The following is a 19,154-nucleotide window of genomic DNA, read 5'->3' as shown; positions in this document are numbered from 1 at the left end:
GGGCACATCACACTTTTTTTGTCAGAACCAGTTTGATAGTGTAGACATAGTTTTTAACAACCTATATGTGGTGACCTGCTGGATGCGTATGAAATGAAAATCAGAAATCCCAAATGAGAAACTAAACCCTTCATGTGGAAGTACCTGATACTAGACTCGAACCCCGCACCATAGGATTTGAAATCAACTCAATAAGTTATTTTAAGTATACAGTATAAGTTAACTATACAGTATTTTTAATACTACAAGCTGCAACTGTTAAAACTACCCACTTATGCCAATATTAGTTCATTGTTATAATAATAATAATTTTTATAGAAAGCTTTCAAATAAAAAGCTTCATTGTTGCACTTTGTATTATATCTTCAGGTTTACATAGCTCTACCAGGTCATGTCAAAAGACTTGTACATTTAGGGATCTTCTTGGAATATTTACTACAAACAAATGTTATGATCAGGGCGTGAAAATTAGTTGCACACATGGTTTTATTACATACAGTATCACTGGTATGTAATGATAAAATGAATCTATTAACATTTAAAGTTAAACACTGGGTTATTGTCTAAATAATTTAGGGTTTTTGTTTAAGGTTCAAGATACAAGGAGTGAACACCTTTAGAAAAATAGACCAGACAATTTGGTACCCACTATCTAAGGAAGATTTTGTTTGCTTTTAGGTTTTGTTTTTTTAGTCTAATCTGTATTCAAATAAAACTAAATATTACTGTAAACTGGCATTTTTTAAAGGATTGTAATGTACCACATAACTTGTAAAATGTTATGCTGTATTTGAACAGGAACATTATAATGTCTATAAAATGTTGATTTAATATAGTAAAATTGTTCATGGTTGACAGCAGCAACAAGTGATAATACATAATTCAAAAGATTCTCAATCTGTTTGTACTGCACTCTATAATCAATGCACACAATGCATCATAGCATAGGTATTGATTTCCTGATGATAATAGAGTTTTATACAGTTGACAAGGCTCTTTCTGAAACACTACAGTGATACCTCAGCAGGGTCAAAGTCATGCTACAAAAGATGAACTCTAGACCAGTGCATGATGACACATTTCAGTACAGTACACTGACTGTAATGTACACAAGCCTACACAGGACCTAAATGCCTTACTATCATAGTACCACCACACATGCCTAACCCTACTAGGTGCTAATGCACGTTAGTAATCAACCCTAACTCCTAAATATAACCGAACCCAACCCTTTAAGTAGCAGAACTAAAGTGTATTAACCCCCTACTCAAAGCTTGGTTCCCACTAGCGATGCAACGTAAGGACGTGATTTGACCAATCACAAGAGATGGATTATTCAAATAGTGGCTTGTCATTGGTCAACTCGCTTGCGCTGCATGTACGTCCTTGCGTTGCGTCTGTTCGGAACCAAGCTTTATGGCATGTGGTAATAATAGTGTTACTGACATGCTGTCTGTGTAGTGTTTAGTACGACTGGGCTACACTGATAGAATCACAACACACCAGACAGTACACTGTAAAACAATGTCCTTTTTCCTTAGGTATGTACTATGTTGTGATTTAAGATGTCCTGTTTTCGCACCGCGGATTTAGCCAGCTATATTTCCAGTGGACATCAGTAATCCGAAACAGTTAGCACACGCGAAGCTTTTACTTACTAATACAGCTGACAGAAATGAGAATTTGTAATCCACTTGTTGTCATATTTACCTGTCACTCTCCTCTACTCTCTGTTCAAGCTCTTCAACTTTGGATGTCTGAGAGGTTACTCTTTCCGATGCCTTCTCATACTCGGTGTCTAGAAGCTGAATTCGTCTATTGAGGTTGTCTCTCTCAAGCTCAGCCTACAAAGATGGATAAAAATAAATAAAAGGTGTGCACACAAATATCAGTGATAACAGAGTAGGACTAACATTCAAGTTCACACTTAAGCTCTGTCTACACTATCAAACTTGATGTGACAAAAAAATAAGATGTACCCATACTGTATATTGACATGATGTCATATCACTACCATATTTGGGAATATCAATACCATATTTGGGCACATCATTTTTTTTGTCAAACTAGTTTGATAGTATAGACTTTATATTATAGGACATCCATCCTACCAACCGCCCCCTCCCCCAAAAACCCTCCCAGTAGACACTAACATATCTTACAGTATCTGTACAAGTTTTGTTGAGACAATTTCATATCTTCATTGTTAGCTACTATATTTTTATAGCTCCATATTATCAAACCTTGAACAGTAAACAAGACTGTAGTACCAACTTCATACAACAAGGAATGTACAAATCCCTTGTGTTGTTCTAAAACTGTGAAAACCCATTCATGAATGAAATATTCACCAACACCAACCAATACTGAGATGATTAAATGATCCAGTCCAAAAGATGATAATGAAATGAAAACAAATTAATTCAGATTGAGAGAAATGCTATAAAGACTTATTGAAATTGAATCAGAGAAATAGCAAAGTTGGAAACTGAATTGTGTTTTCTGCTCCCATACAAATGTAAAGACCAGGCAGTTGGAGCGGAATATCTCTACTGTTATATGAATTAGATACAAGTTACAATTCAAGGTGTTCTAGATAGAACCTCTAGAGGTGTTCACGTCCCTTTAATAGGGGTTGGTTGTAGAGTGTTAAAACATAATATATAGCCCTAGTTTTGCAGGATTAGTTTTCCCTAATCTTTCTACACTATCAACGTTCAAGGGACAACAAAATGTGATGTGCCGCCCATATATGGACATGATGATGTCATATCACTAGTACCATATTTAGGCTCATCACAGAGCTTAATAGAGATGTCCACTGAATTGGGATGCCCTCCTTAATATTAACAGTCCCAATAGGGGTACTAACTGTCTTTTGCATGGTGAAGTGAAATGAATAAAAACAAAAAAAAAATACTTTTAAAAATTATTTGATTATGAATCAAGATGCTGTACAGTATTATAATTCATCACTTTTGTGATATTATTCAGTGCTTTGGGAACACTGATCAATAAAGCTGTTTACTAACTGTACAGTACTGTATATTAATATAATTCAGTCATAAAATTTCTAAACATAACAGTTTGTTAATAACGCTTGGCTCATCAACTCGTCACAAGTAGTCTATAATTACCAGCATGCTAATTAGTTCACTAAGCCAGCAGTGAAATGATGATTGTCAAAATAATAAATAAATGCATTAATCTTCACCTCATGTACTGTATACATTGTTTTTATTCTTTTAGCAAAGCACCACTTGTGCTTGCTCATTCTTTATTTTTATAAATGACAATTGGTAATATTGTGTTTTGCTTACAATACAGTATCATAGTAGGCCTACAGTAAGTTTATGTAAACTATTACTTCATAGGTGTATACTTTCAAATATTAAATTCATTGATACAGCCATTACTGTAGAAAGATGATTATTATATTTTTTTGTAGGGCCTATATTTTATATCTTTATGCGAATAATTACTTTTTTTGCAAACACTTCAACCAGATTCTCAGAATGAAAAGTTAAACTGTGCACTTAGCACTAGACAACACTTTCAGATCAGGTTGGTGTACTGTACTGTATAGTATTTCTGTACTATGTAAAACAGTACACTTAGAGAATTCAATTAAGAATGGCTTTCCCTTTGACCCTACAGTACCAGTATGAATCTAGCCTGGTTATCAATGTCCAGTACATATTTTTAAACTTTCAGTATAAAAATAAAATATCAGCCAATTGTGACCTACATTCCAAAAGATAAGTTTTGGTTGTCAAGGCTAGACACCTTTAACAAGCTATAGGAAGTGTGCTAGCTCTAATTAGTGTTAAAGTATTTGACAGTTTATACTGTACTCAAATGAAGGGCAACAAATAAGTGGTGCTCATCCTATTGTACAGTAAACCAATAAGGCCCTTTCGCACTGAGTGAGATCCAGTAGCAGGCAGGGCCTGATAAAAGCAGCCCTTAAAATGCGTAAAATATTTGTACTGTAATTCGGCATGTTGATTTCAGTCTCAGTGGGAAAGGACCTTGTTGGTTTTTAATAGGATGAGCACTTATTTTTTGCCCTTTCTGACAGGCACCGATCTTGTGAGATAAGAGGCTTGGACAATGCCCACTAAATGACTTAAAGGTATAAGTGTCCTACAAATGGTAAAACTGTCAGTGTCAGTCATTAAATAATAAGTATTGTTAAACTACATTGTTTGTTTTTTGGTTGTTGCCGTTATTTAAAGAAAAAAATCTGGCACATTAATTAACATTTCCTAAATTTAATGGCTAGTAAGTATAGAATGTATCTACAGTACTGATGATAGACCCATGGGACTATGTGGAAATCTGACTTCCCAGACTAGGACTTCCAAACATCCCACTTGGGAGATTTGCCACAAAGAAAAATCCAGACATTGTGTAGTTACTATCCTTTCCCCTTTCCTTTATTACTTTGGTGTACCACATGTCTTCACCTCAGCCAGCCTACTAAAACGAAAGCACCAACAAAATACTATCAAAGGTGGTTACTGTACTCAACAATATAAAGTATTGTACTTCACTGACCACTGTACAGCTAGGATAGTAACTGCTAATAATGCATTAGAGTGGGCGTTAAGACTCCAAAACAATTACTGACTAAGTGTCATTGACCTTTCTACCGGGTACTACGTTTTATTGTAAATTAAGATCAATTGTCAAAAAGGCTAAAACTATGTTAAAAAAAATTACACTGTATAGTAGTAGAGTACAAATCTACTGTCCATAGTACTACAGTACAGTATAATATTAACCCACTACTACCTTACAATATGATTTGATTTGATTTACACTTGAAACTGGGTTTAAAAAAAATCTGAGAATGAGATAGATTGTGTATCATATATACAATACAGTACCTATAGTAGTGTAAACCAGGTATGTTCAAATTTTAGTATAATTAGTATTTACAAATAACAAACATACCTACAGTAATGGCATCATACGGAAAAGATACACTATTACATTTATGTTATAGAAAAGCCAAATATGTGCTAGAATTGAATAACAACATGGTCATTAAAATACTGCACAGGACTGTTTAGCATACTTGCTAATCGTTAAGTCAAACTAGTTTGACAAAAAAGGTGTAGACAGGGCTTTACAATAAAAGAACAATAGGTGACACTGTAGAATAATACTTTAAAAAACAAAAGACCACCTGCAATACTGTCTTGTTTGTTATATAGGACTATTTAAAAGTAAAGTACTACACCATTGAAAGCACCATTATTTCTTGTAATAACCTTTTAATTACTTATACACAAGAAAGGTGACAAATTGTGGAGTCACCAAATACCTCAGTGGCCTCTATTTATCTTGAACTTTACCCTATATTTAGTAGCTGAATTGTTTCCTTGTTGGATACCAAATAGTGTCTAATGATCTTATTTAACTGATCCAGGGTTTAGAATTCCTCTAATGTTTTGGAACTGACCTCAGGGCGTTCTCAATTTAGAAAATAAAATATTAATAGTTTTGGCAAGTTTTTGAAATAACTTGTTCAAAAGTTTTGGAAATACTGTATACAGTAACTTGTTCAAAAGTTTTGGAAATAACTTGTTCAGAAGTTTTGGAAATACTGTATACAGTAACTTGTTCAGAAGTTTTGGAAATAACTTGTTCAAAAGTTTTGGAAATACTGTATACAGTAACTTGTTCAGAAGTTTTGGAAATAACTTGTTCAAAAGTTTTGGAAATAACTTGTTCAAAAGTTTTGGAAATACTGTATACAGTAACTTGTTCAGAAGTTTTGGAAATAACTTGTTCAGAAGTTTTGGAAATAACTTGTTCAAATGTTTTGGAAATAACTTGTTAAATTCATACAATACCAATTCAAGTCATAAACTTCAACGAATACTGTCAATAATTAATGATGCACGAAACCATATTTTGTCAAAATAATTGACATATCTTACTATAGTTCATTATACAAAGTTCTTTTCTTTAGCAGTTGTTTAATTCAATAAGTTTCATTAAATGTATAGTAAAGTCAGGTTTGTGGTAGTCTCAAATTTAATACGTAAAGTTGAAAATGTTTCTTTCGATTGTTTTAGCACTGTAAAACTGCCTTCTGGAGTATGGTAAGTAACTCTACAAGACATGTCAGTTGTTTTCTATTAATAGTATTAGTAGCCTACTGTACAAATTTAGCTTAATTTAGGGGGGGGGGGGGGGGGTTGGCGGGGTGGGATACAGTCATTTATAACAGTGTGTTATAACTGTATTTTAGCATGGCAACAGGCTTGTATGGCAGGTAATGCTTGCTTCCCACTAGAGACGCAACGCAAGGACGCAAAGGATTTCACCAATCACCAGCAATGGATTTATCAAACTGTTGCTTGTAATTGGTCAACTCACTTATGTTGGTAATAAGTCCTTGTGTTGCGTCTTTAGTGGGAACCAAGCTTAAATGTTGTTTCACTGCAATATTAATTAATATTGCAGTGAAACATAGAACATAGTCAGATACATAAAACATTTCTAGGTCTATTTGCCTATACGTATGGTCTGTCAACATCATCATCAGGTGTCAGTATCGTGATGCCAGTCTAGAGTAGGCCCATCCCATCTCACCGCGGGAAACAACTACAAATTCTGTAGCCTAGGCATTCCCAGACGACGAGCAAGGGCAAGGCTGCTCGACACAAAATAATGGCGAGGATGCCTAGCCCGCAGCCTAGACTTACCGCTTCTGTTTTTTCCGTTTCTTCTGTTAACTTCCGTGACAAATCATCTACTTTTGTTTGGAGTCCTTCATTTTCATTTTTAAGGCTAGAAATCTTCTTTTTAATATTTTCCATGGTATCCAAGATCAAAACAATCAAATAAACCTTTTCACGCCCGTTCGTCGATACACCGATAGCTAGCCGCAGAGAGACCCCAAGTACTCAACTCACACACCAGCTAATAAGCTTACTTGCTGCTGTAGCGGTACAAACAAGTACGCGTTACGGAAAGAGTTCAGAAATACAATAATATTCAACAACAACAGGTTTCCTTGAACAATCACACGTATAAATTTACAAGATATATGCAATCTACACAATTTTTTTTAATGTTATCAGGTGGAACATATGTATCACAAACAGATATATAAAATTCTAGCGTATTAATTCTTGACAGCCAACGTAACTCTTTCTATGCTATCTTACACACAGTGTGTACTTATTCACCTACAGTAATATAAAGTGGGTTGGGCTGCGGAAGTATACGATCACGTGATGAGGTGGGGTTCACCAGCTACCTGTTAGCATGTGTCATACGAGAGGCCTATGTATAATATATATATATATATATTCGTTTAAAAATCTTATATTTTGCCAATTTGATAATTAAAAAAAAATTACATAAAAATGTTTTTAAATGAAAACGAGGCAGTAGACCAAATCTGACTGCAGCAACAAACACATTGCAAAAATTCTCTCTGGAAATAATTGCTGAGATGCTGTTGATAATGAACAACACACACTAAAACTGGTTTAAGTTAGTGGTCGGACCCAACCTCTCCCCAAAGATCTCCCCCTCTATAAACTCCATTATATCATAACGTTTGAGAGGATGTAAATAAGATATAATAATTATTAATTTGAGAAGACACGGGCTTTTGACTCAAAAAAGTAAGAGGGTACTAACTTGCCTACCTGTTTTCATAAGTGTAGGAGGTATATTAATTATATTAATACATAACAACATACTGTCCATCATTAGGGTAAATATAAGGTTTAATGTTTAGTCTCATACTAACGTATAACCTCTAAGTTGTTAAGTAACTTTCAATGTCAAAGTTCAACAGTTCCAGGTAGCGGTGAGCGAGAACGATCAATGGAATAGCTGAGACAACAGTCATTTCACATTCCTATCGTATTATTCCATATAAGGAGTTGTGACGTCAATTGCAAGCTCCGATGATTCTATCAAACTTTGGTTTTTGGGGCTTTGAGAATGGATAATCAAGATAATATTGTACTGTGGAATAAAATATGCATCAGACTAGTTGTGGCATTTATATTGTGGTTAGAAATATGTTGGGTTTTTTTTCTGGGCAGACGATCTGCAACTTGGTTTTCCGGTTTTCCGGTATTCTTTTTTAGGTCTAGGCCTAAACCACGGAAATGCGGATATATTGATCTCTCTCTATCTGTGTTCTTCACCGCTTTGGTACAAACCAACTTTTCTATATTAGCATATATATTAGTTTTCTTATCTCAAACGATAGTACAAAATGCATGATTTCCACATCAACTCAACGCACTATAGGTTTGAGAAAATGTAAAACAATGAAGTGTTTAGGCTACTATTTTCAGGGAGATAACATCCCTATTATCAATTAAATATGATCTATAATACAATATCGTTTTAAAATATCAATAAGACAAGTATCATAAATTGAAGATTACAGAATGTTTACGACAGATATAAGAATTTAGTGTAATGATGATGACAAAATCGTGGAGCTTTCCATATTGTTTCCCAATACCGTTCGCAAAAAGATTTTAATAAGATCATCAGCACCAGGGAGTTGTATCAGACACTCAACTTTATATATAGCGCCCTCACTAGTTTCATAATTCATAACTTTGAATGATTTTTTTTATTGGTCTAGAAACACACTACTTTTACCAACTTACAGTAACTGCCCTACTCTCAGCTTTATTCGCCTCATATTTAGCCTCGTTTAACTGAAAAGCTGCGTCTTCTAGATCCAAAACCAAGCCCCGGTTTACTGCTTGAGAGTCGGCAAGCTCTTGGCAAGTTTACATCGAAAGAACAAAGACGGTGTTATCATGAGTGAAGAGAACTTATTTGAAACTCAATTTAATTAATTCCCGGCCGATCAAATTAATAATTAAAAACTAGGTGCACGTGTATACAATATTGGCGCATCCCAGTGTATGCGCGCGTATCCCAGGGTATGCGCGCGTATCCCAGGGTATGCGCGCGTATCAGCTATTCATTTAAGCTTGGTTCACTATAGGACGCAACGCAAGGACGTAGCCTAGTACAACGAAATTAATTTGACCAATCAGATAACACAAGCAATGGATTATTCGAACTATGGCTTGTAATTGATCAACTAATTTACCTCGTGATTGGGCATCACGTGCGCTTACGTTTGCGTTGCATTCAAGTAACATAAGAAGAACCAAACTTTAGCCATGTAATTGGTCGATCCAGCCCCTTTTCTTAAATTTCTGGACACCAGGCGAAGGTGAAAATTACTCGTCGGGACGTTTTCAAATTTGTCTCAATGCCTTAGTAATTTTTCTCAGCATGAAATTCGAATACAATGAATACATTCACGCCGTAATTTATGACGTCATTGAATTCCAAAGCAGTCCGCATCACTCATGAAAGAAATGTTTGTTTTCCATTCACTTAGGGAGTTATATTATTATTAGTTCAGAATATCACATTTTTTATTTGAGAAAAAAACTAATATTTCCATATGGTATTCATATACCTATATTTAGTCGTTACATGACATAGTCAGGCACGTGACCATACAAAGTTATTTTGTCAAATAAAATGTTTTATACTGTGTACCTATACAAGTTTAGCAGCAGTACTGGAATATAATTGTAGAACAGGCTATTACGTAGAATAAAAAGGCGTTTATATACAACGAATACGAAGAAAAAGATGGAATGAAGAAAAGAAAAAAATAAAGAAGATATATTTTTCTAAAATTGTCAATAATATAGAGTATTCGACTGAAAGGCGAAGAAAATAATCAAGAAAAGACGGAATAGAAAAGCGAAAATTATGGAAATGAAACGGACACAAGAATAAGAACGACGATGCATTGAGAAGAATCGGAGCAACAATGGAGTGAAAGAAAAACGTGAAAGAAGAATCAGAGCAACAGTGGAGTGAAAGAAAAACGTAAAAGAAGATTCAGAGCAATAATGGAGTGAAAGAAAAACGTAAAAGAAGATTCAGAGCAACAATGGAGTGAAAGAAAAACATAAAAGAAGATTCAGATCAAGAATGGAGTGAAAGAAAAATGTAAAAAAATATTCAGAGCAACAATGGAGTGAAAGAAAAATGTAAAAGAAGATTCAGAGCAACAATGGAGTGAAAGAAAAACGTAAAAGGAGATTCAGAGCAAAAATGGAGTGGAAGAAAAACGTGAAAGAAGATTCAGAGCAACAATGGAGTGGGCGAAAAACGTAAAATAAGATTTATAGCAATAATTGAGTGAAAGAAAAACGTAAAAGAAGATTCAGAGCAACAATGGAGTGAAATCTATTGGTAAAAGAATTAAGACTCAGAGGAAATAATAATAGTGTGAAAAGGGTCAGAGAAAATGCTATGCCGACATGCGCAATAAGAAGTTATGATGTATGGATTTGTTGTAATAACTTTTATTATTACTGTATTAATTTTACAATAGGAAAATCCATTGACTACATTCAAAGTTGGTTTTAGGAAGTTTTCCCAACCTGTTATTACTCCTGACCAAACGTTGTTTCATGCTTTTAATTAATAAAGATTGTATAAAGCAGATTGAAAGCAAAGCAAGTTATTATAATAATAGTTAGTTGTAAATAAATTCTGCAATGATTATATTTGATTTTAACAAATTTGATAAATGCATGTACTTCCAGCCTAAATTTCAAGTTTTTTGGTTGCTTTCACAATAAATAAATGACATGATAATGACGATGATAATTATGATGATGATGATTTTCAGATATGTGGTAACAACTTCTATCGAGATATTCAAATTATTCCAAAGCATGTTAGGGGTAATATTGTAGAGTTAGAACGCAATATATATTATTATATTATTGGTTACTGTATGTATGTCCTCCGTGTAGTCATGAGGCGTCTATTAGCCAATCAAATTAAAGCAATACAGTACGTAAATACAGGGCAGAGGTCAACCTGTGTCACCATAGGTTACAACTGCTTCAGCTAGCTATCGTGCAAGTTATGCCTACTACACTTTTTATGGTCGTTTTGCATAAGTCGTTACCAACGATGTAATCTCAACAAGTCTAACCGTAAAAGGTACATACAGTTAGGCCACACAACTAACATGGCCTAACTTAAGTACCTTAATCCCATAGACAGAAAACCAAACATTCACGCCAATATTATGATTCAAGACCATCGTATACTAATTTTTCAAATTATTTAGAATGCAGAAAGCATCAGTTACCTCATACAATGAATGCCACTAACAAACATTATATCTTCTCAAATCCGTATAGAAACATTACAGCAAACAATCCGCCAATTAGTAAAGTCCTGATTGTTTGCATGCAAATTTAAAAATACTAAACTGACCAATAGAATGGCAGTATTCGTAGACTGTAGACTTGATAAAACTGTAGCTGGCGTTTTATTTTGTAAGCTTAATTAATTATCAATTTCAATCAGAAAGAGAACTTAAACGCAAATGAATCAAATTCTCAAGTTTAAATTAATAGTAACAGAAAGATTAACAAACAAATAAATCAGTGATGATAAATATTATAATGTTTTAAAATGATGGATAACACTTACGTCTGCTTGTCCTTTCTTGGTAACTTCCAATTCTGCCTCTGCGTTGGTTAATTTCTCTGTTGCTTCGTCGTGGTCTTGTTCAATCTGTTTTACCCTGGCTTGGAGTTCTTTTATTTCTTCCTGGGCCTGAAAAAAATATAACAAAATCATGGTTAAAACATAACCTCTACTCTGGTAAACAGGTCTAGGTAATTCGCAGTCTCAGTCAGCAAACATTCGCTACTTCAGAATTTCGTTAATAAAATTTACTTTTTTAACTTATTCAGTATTTCATTAACCCATATTTACTGATGAGGTGTCTAGGGAGTAGCATAATGTAGACGGCGATTCGTAATAATTATTTAAAAAATAATACTTTTGGCACACATGGCGTGTCATACGAATACTAACGACATGAAGGAGACAAACTAAGAAATCAAACGTAATATTTGTACTGTACTTGTATCCAACGCTGTCATGATTTATTAACGATGGGGAGACCCGGAAGTGAAAATCGACTCACGAATCAATTTGACCGCAATGACCCAAATATGTACAAAGAAATTAATACGTTTTGATTCAAATTCCAGCAATCTGTTACACCGACATGCTATTGCCATGGTAACAATGAACTACCCTCAAGTTATGTAATGTACATGTGTAAACTGAACAACTGATTATCAAACGTCCTCGTCAAAGTATAACATTTTGTCGTCTGCGATTACAGAATGTTATCTTTATGTTGGTAAAGTGGTGACATTAAACAACATAATGAAGATGTATGTTAGTGTGTTCACCAAACCGAATTCTCTCGTATTTTATTTGTTTGACTTTGACATTGACCTTTGACCAAGGAAAAATGTCAATAAAGTCAACATTGCATGATCCCAAAACAACGTACTGTACACAAAAATAGTATAATGATGGTTAAAATGTTTACTTGCTCGGGGGGAAATCGCATACCCGACGTAAATACAGTATATCTAGTATAGGCTCCATTTGTTCGTTTAAAGTATATATTATCCTGTGTATACTGTGTAAATATTTTATAGTAAATTAGTAGGCTACAATATTCATTCAAGAATATTATTTTGAAAAAGTAATAGTGATAACAAGAATGGCACATAAATTTAATATTTAAATAATCGCGTCATCAACGTTCAAAACTCAATCAATGATTTAATATCAAATCAGTGTTGTTTTGTTTTTTAAAAAAATGATTCTAAAAATAGTTGAATTCTCCACAAGAGAAAGACAACTAGCGGAGTTGTTTTGTTAAATAGTACACATTCCTCTTGGCGTATCGTAGCGAACGTAAATGTAATTGTGTTTGATAAGTTACGGCAGGTGTGGTCGGATTCAAGCGGTTCAACTCGACACAACCGGATTAGCTGCGTCTCATATTATCGTATTTTTAGACCATCCTCGTTTGTAAAATTGCACTTATTTTTAGAGTAAAATCGACCCCGGTAACCATAATTTGACCCGAAATTGTTTTAGTAATTTATTTACGCAACGAATATTATTGGATTTGGGTTACAAACGTATTGATTGCTTTATAAACATTGAGTTTACCCTGGGAATATCGTTGCACTGTATAATTTGGAAACAAACTTTCTCAAAATAGAATCATCAGTGGCCGATTGATATAATTGCAATATCATATATACCTACATTGAAAAAAGAATTTATTTTTAAATATTATTTTGTGTTAATAACATGCAACTGTTTATTTACATCCATTTTATCTGTAGTGTTTAAAAGTAATATTTAATTTATTAATAATTATTGAATTTTCATATCATTTGATTCAGGATGGGATAATGTTTTAAATTGATAACACAAAATGATCTGAAAGTGATGTAGTATTTCCAAGGACAAATAATTATAATAATAATTAAATATTATCAAAACAAATACAGACTCGCTTCAGGCGTCGCATTATACGAATGAGCAAATAATACTATTTCCGCTGAAAAGTCAAGTTTGGTATAGAACATTTGATCTCTATTTAAAGATAATAAAGCTATTACACACAGTATTGACAATCAATAGGTTTGGCATCTAAACCCACATTTTAGAAATATACTCAAAAATTATTTCTTCTAAAAACATTGAATCATACAATTCAAAATTCAAAAAATGTTATTTGTCCAGTTAAAATTGAAATTAATTTTGTTTGGCATAATAAAAAAAAATGCAACTAATAGGCCTAGTAGTAGTACAATAGAACTTGACTAACTGAACATAGACCCCTGTAGGCCTATGAATTTGAATGTTGGTCCCAGTGGACATCGACGCGTCTGACCTCATCAGTCTGGAAATTGAAAGATCGAAACGGAATTATTTTTGTCAATAGTTGCGCGATACAGAGTTATGCTCGTCACATGTGATCGAATTATTGAAGGTTAGGTTGAATAAAATACAACGCTACATGTGACAGTACTCAACTCGACATTTTGTATTTACGGGAAAAAATCGCGAGGAATGATATTTACTGGACCATTTTTTTTGGCGAAATATACCTCTGAATCTTCTGAAGTAATAGGCCTACATTCAATTGGCTGCTATGGCCGACATCATATCATCATATGTCTAAAAAGTAGGTATCCTGAACCACAAAATTACCATTTAATTTTCATCGGAATTTTTATCCGAGGGAGAAATATCTGAGAACAGTCAACAACACTCTCTTGTCGCGGATTGATAATGGACACAGTGCAATCTAATTTTGATCACCATGGTAACAGATGGTCTTCTTCCTGGCGTGCTTAGTGGGGATATGGGAAGGTTTCGCCCTTAGATAAACGGGCCACACAGTCACTTTGATTGCGCTCATTATAGGCCTATGAAATAACGAAAATACAAAAGCGTATTGGCGCACGTTATCAGTTTATAAATGATTGACTTAGGCCTACTTGAAAGTAAGCAAATAGTGAATTTTATTATGAGGATACAAGTTTGAAAGATGTTGAAAACTTAGTGCAATTTTACGTACGTATAGACCATGTATAGACTACGGTACCTCAAAGGTTAATCACATAATAACCCATTCATTGTTTTAATTAACTTTAATAAATGTTTAAAATTTAGTAGGTCACGCACAACATCTTGTAATTCTAAGCAGTTAGAGACAAAAAATGTGTTTTCAATTCCAATCGTGTGTTTTTACTATCTTTTACAAATCTATGACAACAAATAATTATTTCAATTTCTATTAATAGACCGAAGTCGAAGAATATTCCAATATGTTTGTAATTAATACACTTTTTTAATGGAAGAAGACATAGGCCTAAAAGCTAAAACCATTTTTCGATTAAACTTGATTCCGTTCATATTTGGTTGTAAACTGCTCTAGGCTACGCCAGTCTAATATCACACCCAGCTGGTGTCCGGTGCACAAACCAACGCAACGAAGGTCGTAAGTAACTCACTAGTCTAACAACGATCTGGTTAAAATATTATTCCGAGATCTAGAGATAAAATTTTAAATCAACATTTTGGATATTTACTGAAGGATTCATGAAGTTTATTTATTCTTTTTCAAATATTTATGTTCCAAAAATAGTATTTTTTAAATTCCTGAAATGATTTGGGTCGTTTGTCTTTATACACCTATTTTTTTCAACAAAGTATACGGTACTGGTCTTCAACAACATTCTTATTTCAATCTTGTAATAGCCTGTGACGTCACGTCTGTGCAAGTTACCAAATCAAAGAAAACCAATGTATTTACCGCACTGACCGATTATTGAAGTTTCCTGTTTAAGTTCCTGAAATTCCTTGAGTCTCAAATGTGACGTAAACATTACGTAAATGTCATTTGACATTGTTGCTATCGCCTTAATGTAATGTTTGATAATATTAATAGTAATAGGTATCGTATTTAATAACATAATCATTTTAAAATAATTTGATTTAAATTAATAATCAAAATTGAAAACATATACCGTATATGTATAATTTGAAACTTGGTGTATCAGATGTATCTGTTATGATACGGTATGATTTAAATAAATAAATATTATATATGATAATTTACGTTCTAATTTTAAAATACCGAAATTAAATCAAGAATATTTGGTATAGTATAGTAGATTTTAGAATGAGTATAATATTTTATTGGTATAAAAAACTGCTACAACACGGACTAAGTAGAGCATGCGCACTCAGAGGAATGTGTCGAGCATGTATGGAATGCAGTCTCTGCCTCATGGCCTTCTATGACCCCGTATGCAAATTGTTTGACCTCGATATCTCTGTTTTGCATTACATTCATTTTCATTAACTGTCAAATTATGGTAATATTCCATAGTTTTTATAGTAAATTGTGGGAACTGTATTAAAATGTTGAAACAACGTTTTGATAAGAATACAGTATTGTTACGCAAAAGTTAACATACCATTTAGGCCTACTGTGTTTTATCCTGCTATGAATTTCAGCTTCTTACAAAACACGATGCTTTGCCTTTAAATAACTTTACAATTTACAATTTTTTATAATCAAGTAATCGTCAATATAAACTCATATTGCTTATCCATACATCTGTCATTTAATAGCATAAAAACAATGATGATAGTAAGTAATGCGTTGATTTATTGCACCTAATTTGGTTTCACCGACTAGTATCGTTTGCAGCAGTTTTTAGGCTTGATTTAAGATGAAATCGTATGGAAAATGACTAGACATTTTAAAAGAGCAGTTTATACGTTTGTACTAATAACAGTAACAAAGTATCAATTGTACTGATATTAAGTAAGTTAGGTCAATAGTGTGGTATAATGCTTTACGTATTAATATTTTAACCAGACTGTATAATATGTTGCTATTTTATATTTATTCATACGTTTTCATGCAACAGTTTACTTCAAATTTTGAAATTTAGCATTTATTATTAATGCTAAGCGATTAATTCTTTTGTTTAGCGATGCTTAAATCATCCTTGATCGTTGTCATACTTAAACCTTATATGGTCCCTTAATGGTACTTACGTGCTCTTCTCGATCAATTGCTGCTTTCATTTCAGTCTCAGCATTATCCTTTGCATCTACAGCTGCGTCCCTCTCATTTTTGATAGCAATCATCTTCTTCTTGATGGTATCCATGGCTTAAGTTTTTTTTACGGGATGATACTTCCTGGAGAAACAAAAAACTAAATGAAAAGAAGCAGACGTGAGCAAGAGACGAGACGAGGAGCGGACAACCAACGCGAGAATGCTCGACTGAAAGAGATAAAGATGTAACGGAAGACCAAACTAGATATGGGATAGCAGAGAGGAATTTTGTGGGTGTTGGAAGGACCAAGAAATAACATTAGGCTAGGTCACAAGACACGGCTCAGCCAATGAGAGAAGCGTATACCGCATTCAACAAGAATTCTCGGTATGACGTATGTTTCAAGATGAGCAACTCTGATTCGCTGTCGGGACCCATATGCGCCCTCCTTATTTGGTTCCTGCTGGAAGGTTGACTTCATCTATCTTAAGAAAATCCCTTTAAAATATACATTTACTTTATAAATATCGACATTAACACGTCAGGGTGAAAGGTATACACACAAAAGTTACCAACTGGTGTAAATATAGGCTTAATATTAATATTGAAATTCGTATAATATTATGCTATGGGATTATATTTATTAGATTATGTAAAATATTGCTTGTAGAAAAACCTGGTCACGACGATCTCAGCAGGCGAGAATCTGTCACAAGAATCAATGAAGGCTTTATATACTACACATTTACTATTGGAGTTCTGCTTGCCAAGTTTTTTTTGCCATTTTGATTGATACAAACGTTTTACTTTTGTCTGTCAATGAATGAATCAAATGGATTGCATGCCGGTTGTGAAGATGAGTTTTATCCCGCAAAAATATTGTTTCCCTTTAAAGTTACTCACTCACTTTATGTATTTATTTATATTGGTTATCAATTTTTTTTACCAATCAGTGGCACACAATACCATTACTGCAACTGAATAAATTTAATTCCCCGGGAAAAATGACAGCCAAACTAAAAAAAAAAATAAAATAAATAAATAGAAATAATAACATCACTTTGTATACCAAGTTTGATATTGATAATATAGATTAGTTTCTTAAACAACCCTTATTGCATTCAATTAACAATATCATTTTTAACAAAAATTAATTTCATAAATAAGTTTTATAGATTAAATTTAAGAATTAAGAAAACTTGCCTCGTTCTTTGAAATGATTCAAATTATAATTTTGTATAATATTTATTTATTATATTATTTTTCTGAATTCAAAGAATGATCTGTAACACGCATGGGGTTCTGGATGATGACAGTATAGAGGAATATTTTCCGCTTTAAAATCTCCTTATTTGTATAATGACAGCGAATTAAGAGACGTAGTTATCAGATACAAACTTATTATTAATGACATCAATCAAGATTTTACTACTGACTAAAATCATCAATGAATTGGAAATACGCTAAATTTCTAATGCAATGTAATATGTACTGTTATTCGTCCATTGTTAAGCTCTGTCTACACTATCAAACTTTATGTGACAAGAAAATTTGATGTGCCCATATATGGACACGATGATGTCATATCACTACCATATTTGAGCATATCACTACCATATATTTGCACATCACACTTTTTTTGTCAAACTAGTTTGATAGTGTAGACAGAGCTTAAGAAAAACATGGTTTCCTGTTGGAAATATCCTATACCAAATAAAACAAAAAAAATAAAGAAAACTAGGATGAACTGGAATTTAACCGAATAACTAATTAACGCTGTCATCCATTTCAAATAAGTTTGATAAATCATGTATGATACCACCAAAACTTTCGAGTAAAATTAAAATCGTAAGGCATTTAATGAACAGGCATATACTGCCTTAAAAAAAGTCTGATGATAAATATGTATATCTACACAAATCATACGTTTATGCAGTAAACACAAACACACAAACCGTTGAAAACTGAAAGATTAGAATTAATATAATTATGGTTAATAATGATTTAATAATACGTTGAGAGGATAACTTATACAGCATCATTGCTGCATGGGTATAAGGATTGATATAATATAAGCCTACTACCGTATTCCACAATATTTAATATTCACGAGTGAATTTCATTATCGCACTCAGCGGGCACTCGTACTGACCCGGTCATACCGCCTTATGTGACGACAACAACACTGACATTATTCTTGTACTGTTATAGCTAGCTGACAGTCCATCGACAAATGTCATGAATGTATTGGTATGCAAGTTCTTCGGTGTCACACAGAGTTTTTGTTGCACTTTGAATGACGTAGTAGAAGAGAGCCTACTGTTATGAGCAGCACATACTTTTCAGAGTCGAGCGGAAAAAGTGGGGTTCTCTTTTAAGGGACAGTCAAATTATCGACTTTTCCATTTAAAAAAGTATAAAGAAATTTCTAGTTTATGGTTTAATTGAAATGTCGTATATATGGGCCCAGGCCTAATATTTATCATCACTTTGGAACCAAAAACAACGAAAGTTTCTTCTTAACAAAAAGGTGTCCCCTGAATAAGAGATGACTGTAGTGTCCCCTTAATAGAGGTATACTCATTAGGGGTTTTATTGTATTTAACAGTGGTTTTTATTTTGCTAATCCAAA

The 19,154-nt window shown here is 33.4% G+C and overlaps 1 protein-coding gene across 5 annotated transcripts in view; it reads right to left on the bottom strand.

Moving 5' to 3' along the window:
- The window catches only part of LOC144853586 (uncharacterized), a 34,505-nt gene extending 17,719 nt beyond the window's left edge, over window positions 1–16,786 (bottom strand). For 2 of the 5 annotated variants that reach the window (XM_078711303.1, XM_078711300.1), the window contains exons 1-3: window positions 16,519–16,785; window positions 11,548–11,673; window positions 1,711–1,844 (exon numbers count right to left, since the gene is read on the bottom strand). In XM_078711303.1, the coding sequence (XP_078567429.1) occupies window positions 1,711–1,844; window positions 11,548–11,673; window positions 16,519–16,632 (374 nt within the window). In that variant the 5' untranslated portion in view covers window positions 16,633–16,785. Of the gene's footprint in view, window positions 1–1,710; window positions 1,845–6,722; window positions 6,909–11,547; window positions 11,674–16,518 lie in introns of those variants that run through there. The other 3 variants (XM_078711302.1, XM_078711299.1, XM_078711304.1) reach the window with 3 other exon arrangements.
- Between the last annotated feature and the right edge of the window lie 2,368 nt (window positions 16,787–19,154).

The sequence above is a fragment of the Antedon bifida genome, chromosome 10 (assembly GCF_963402885.1).
Source record: "Antedon bifida chromosome 10, ecAntBifi1.1, whole genome shotgun sequence".
NCBI lineage: Eukaryota > Metazoa > Echinodermata > Crinoidea > Comatulida > Antedonidae > Antedon > Antedon bifida.
Note: the sequence above shows the minus strand (reverse complement) of the source record. Positions and strands in the feature narration are given on the sequence as shown.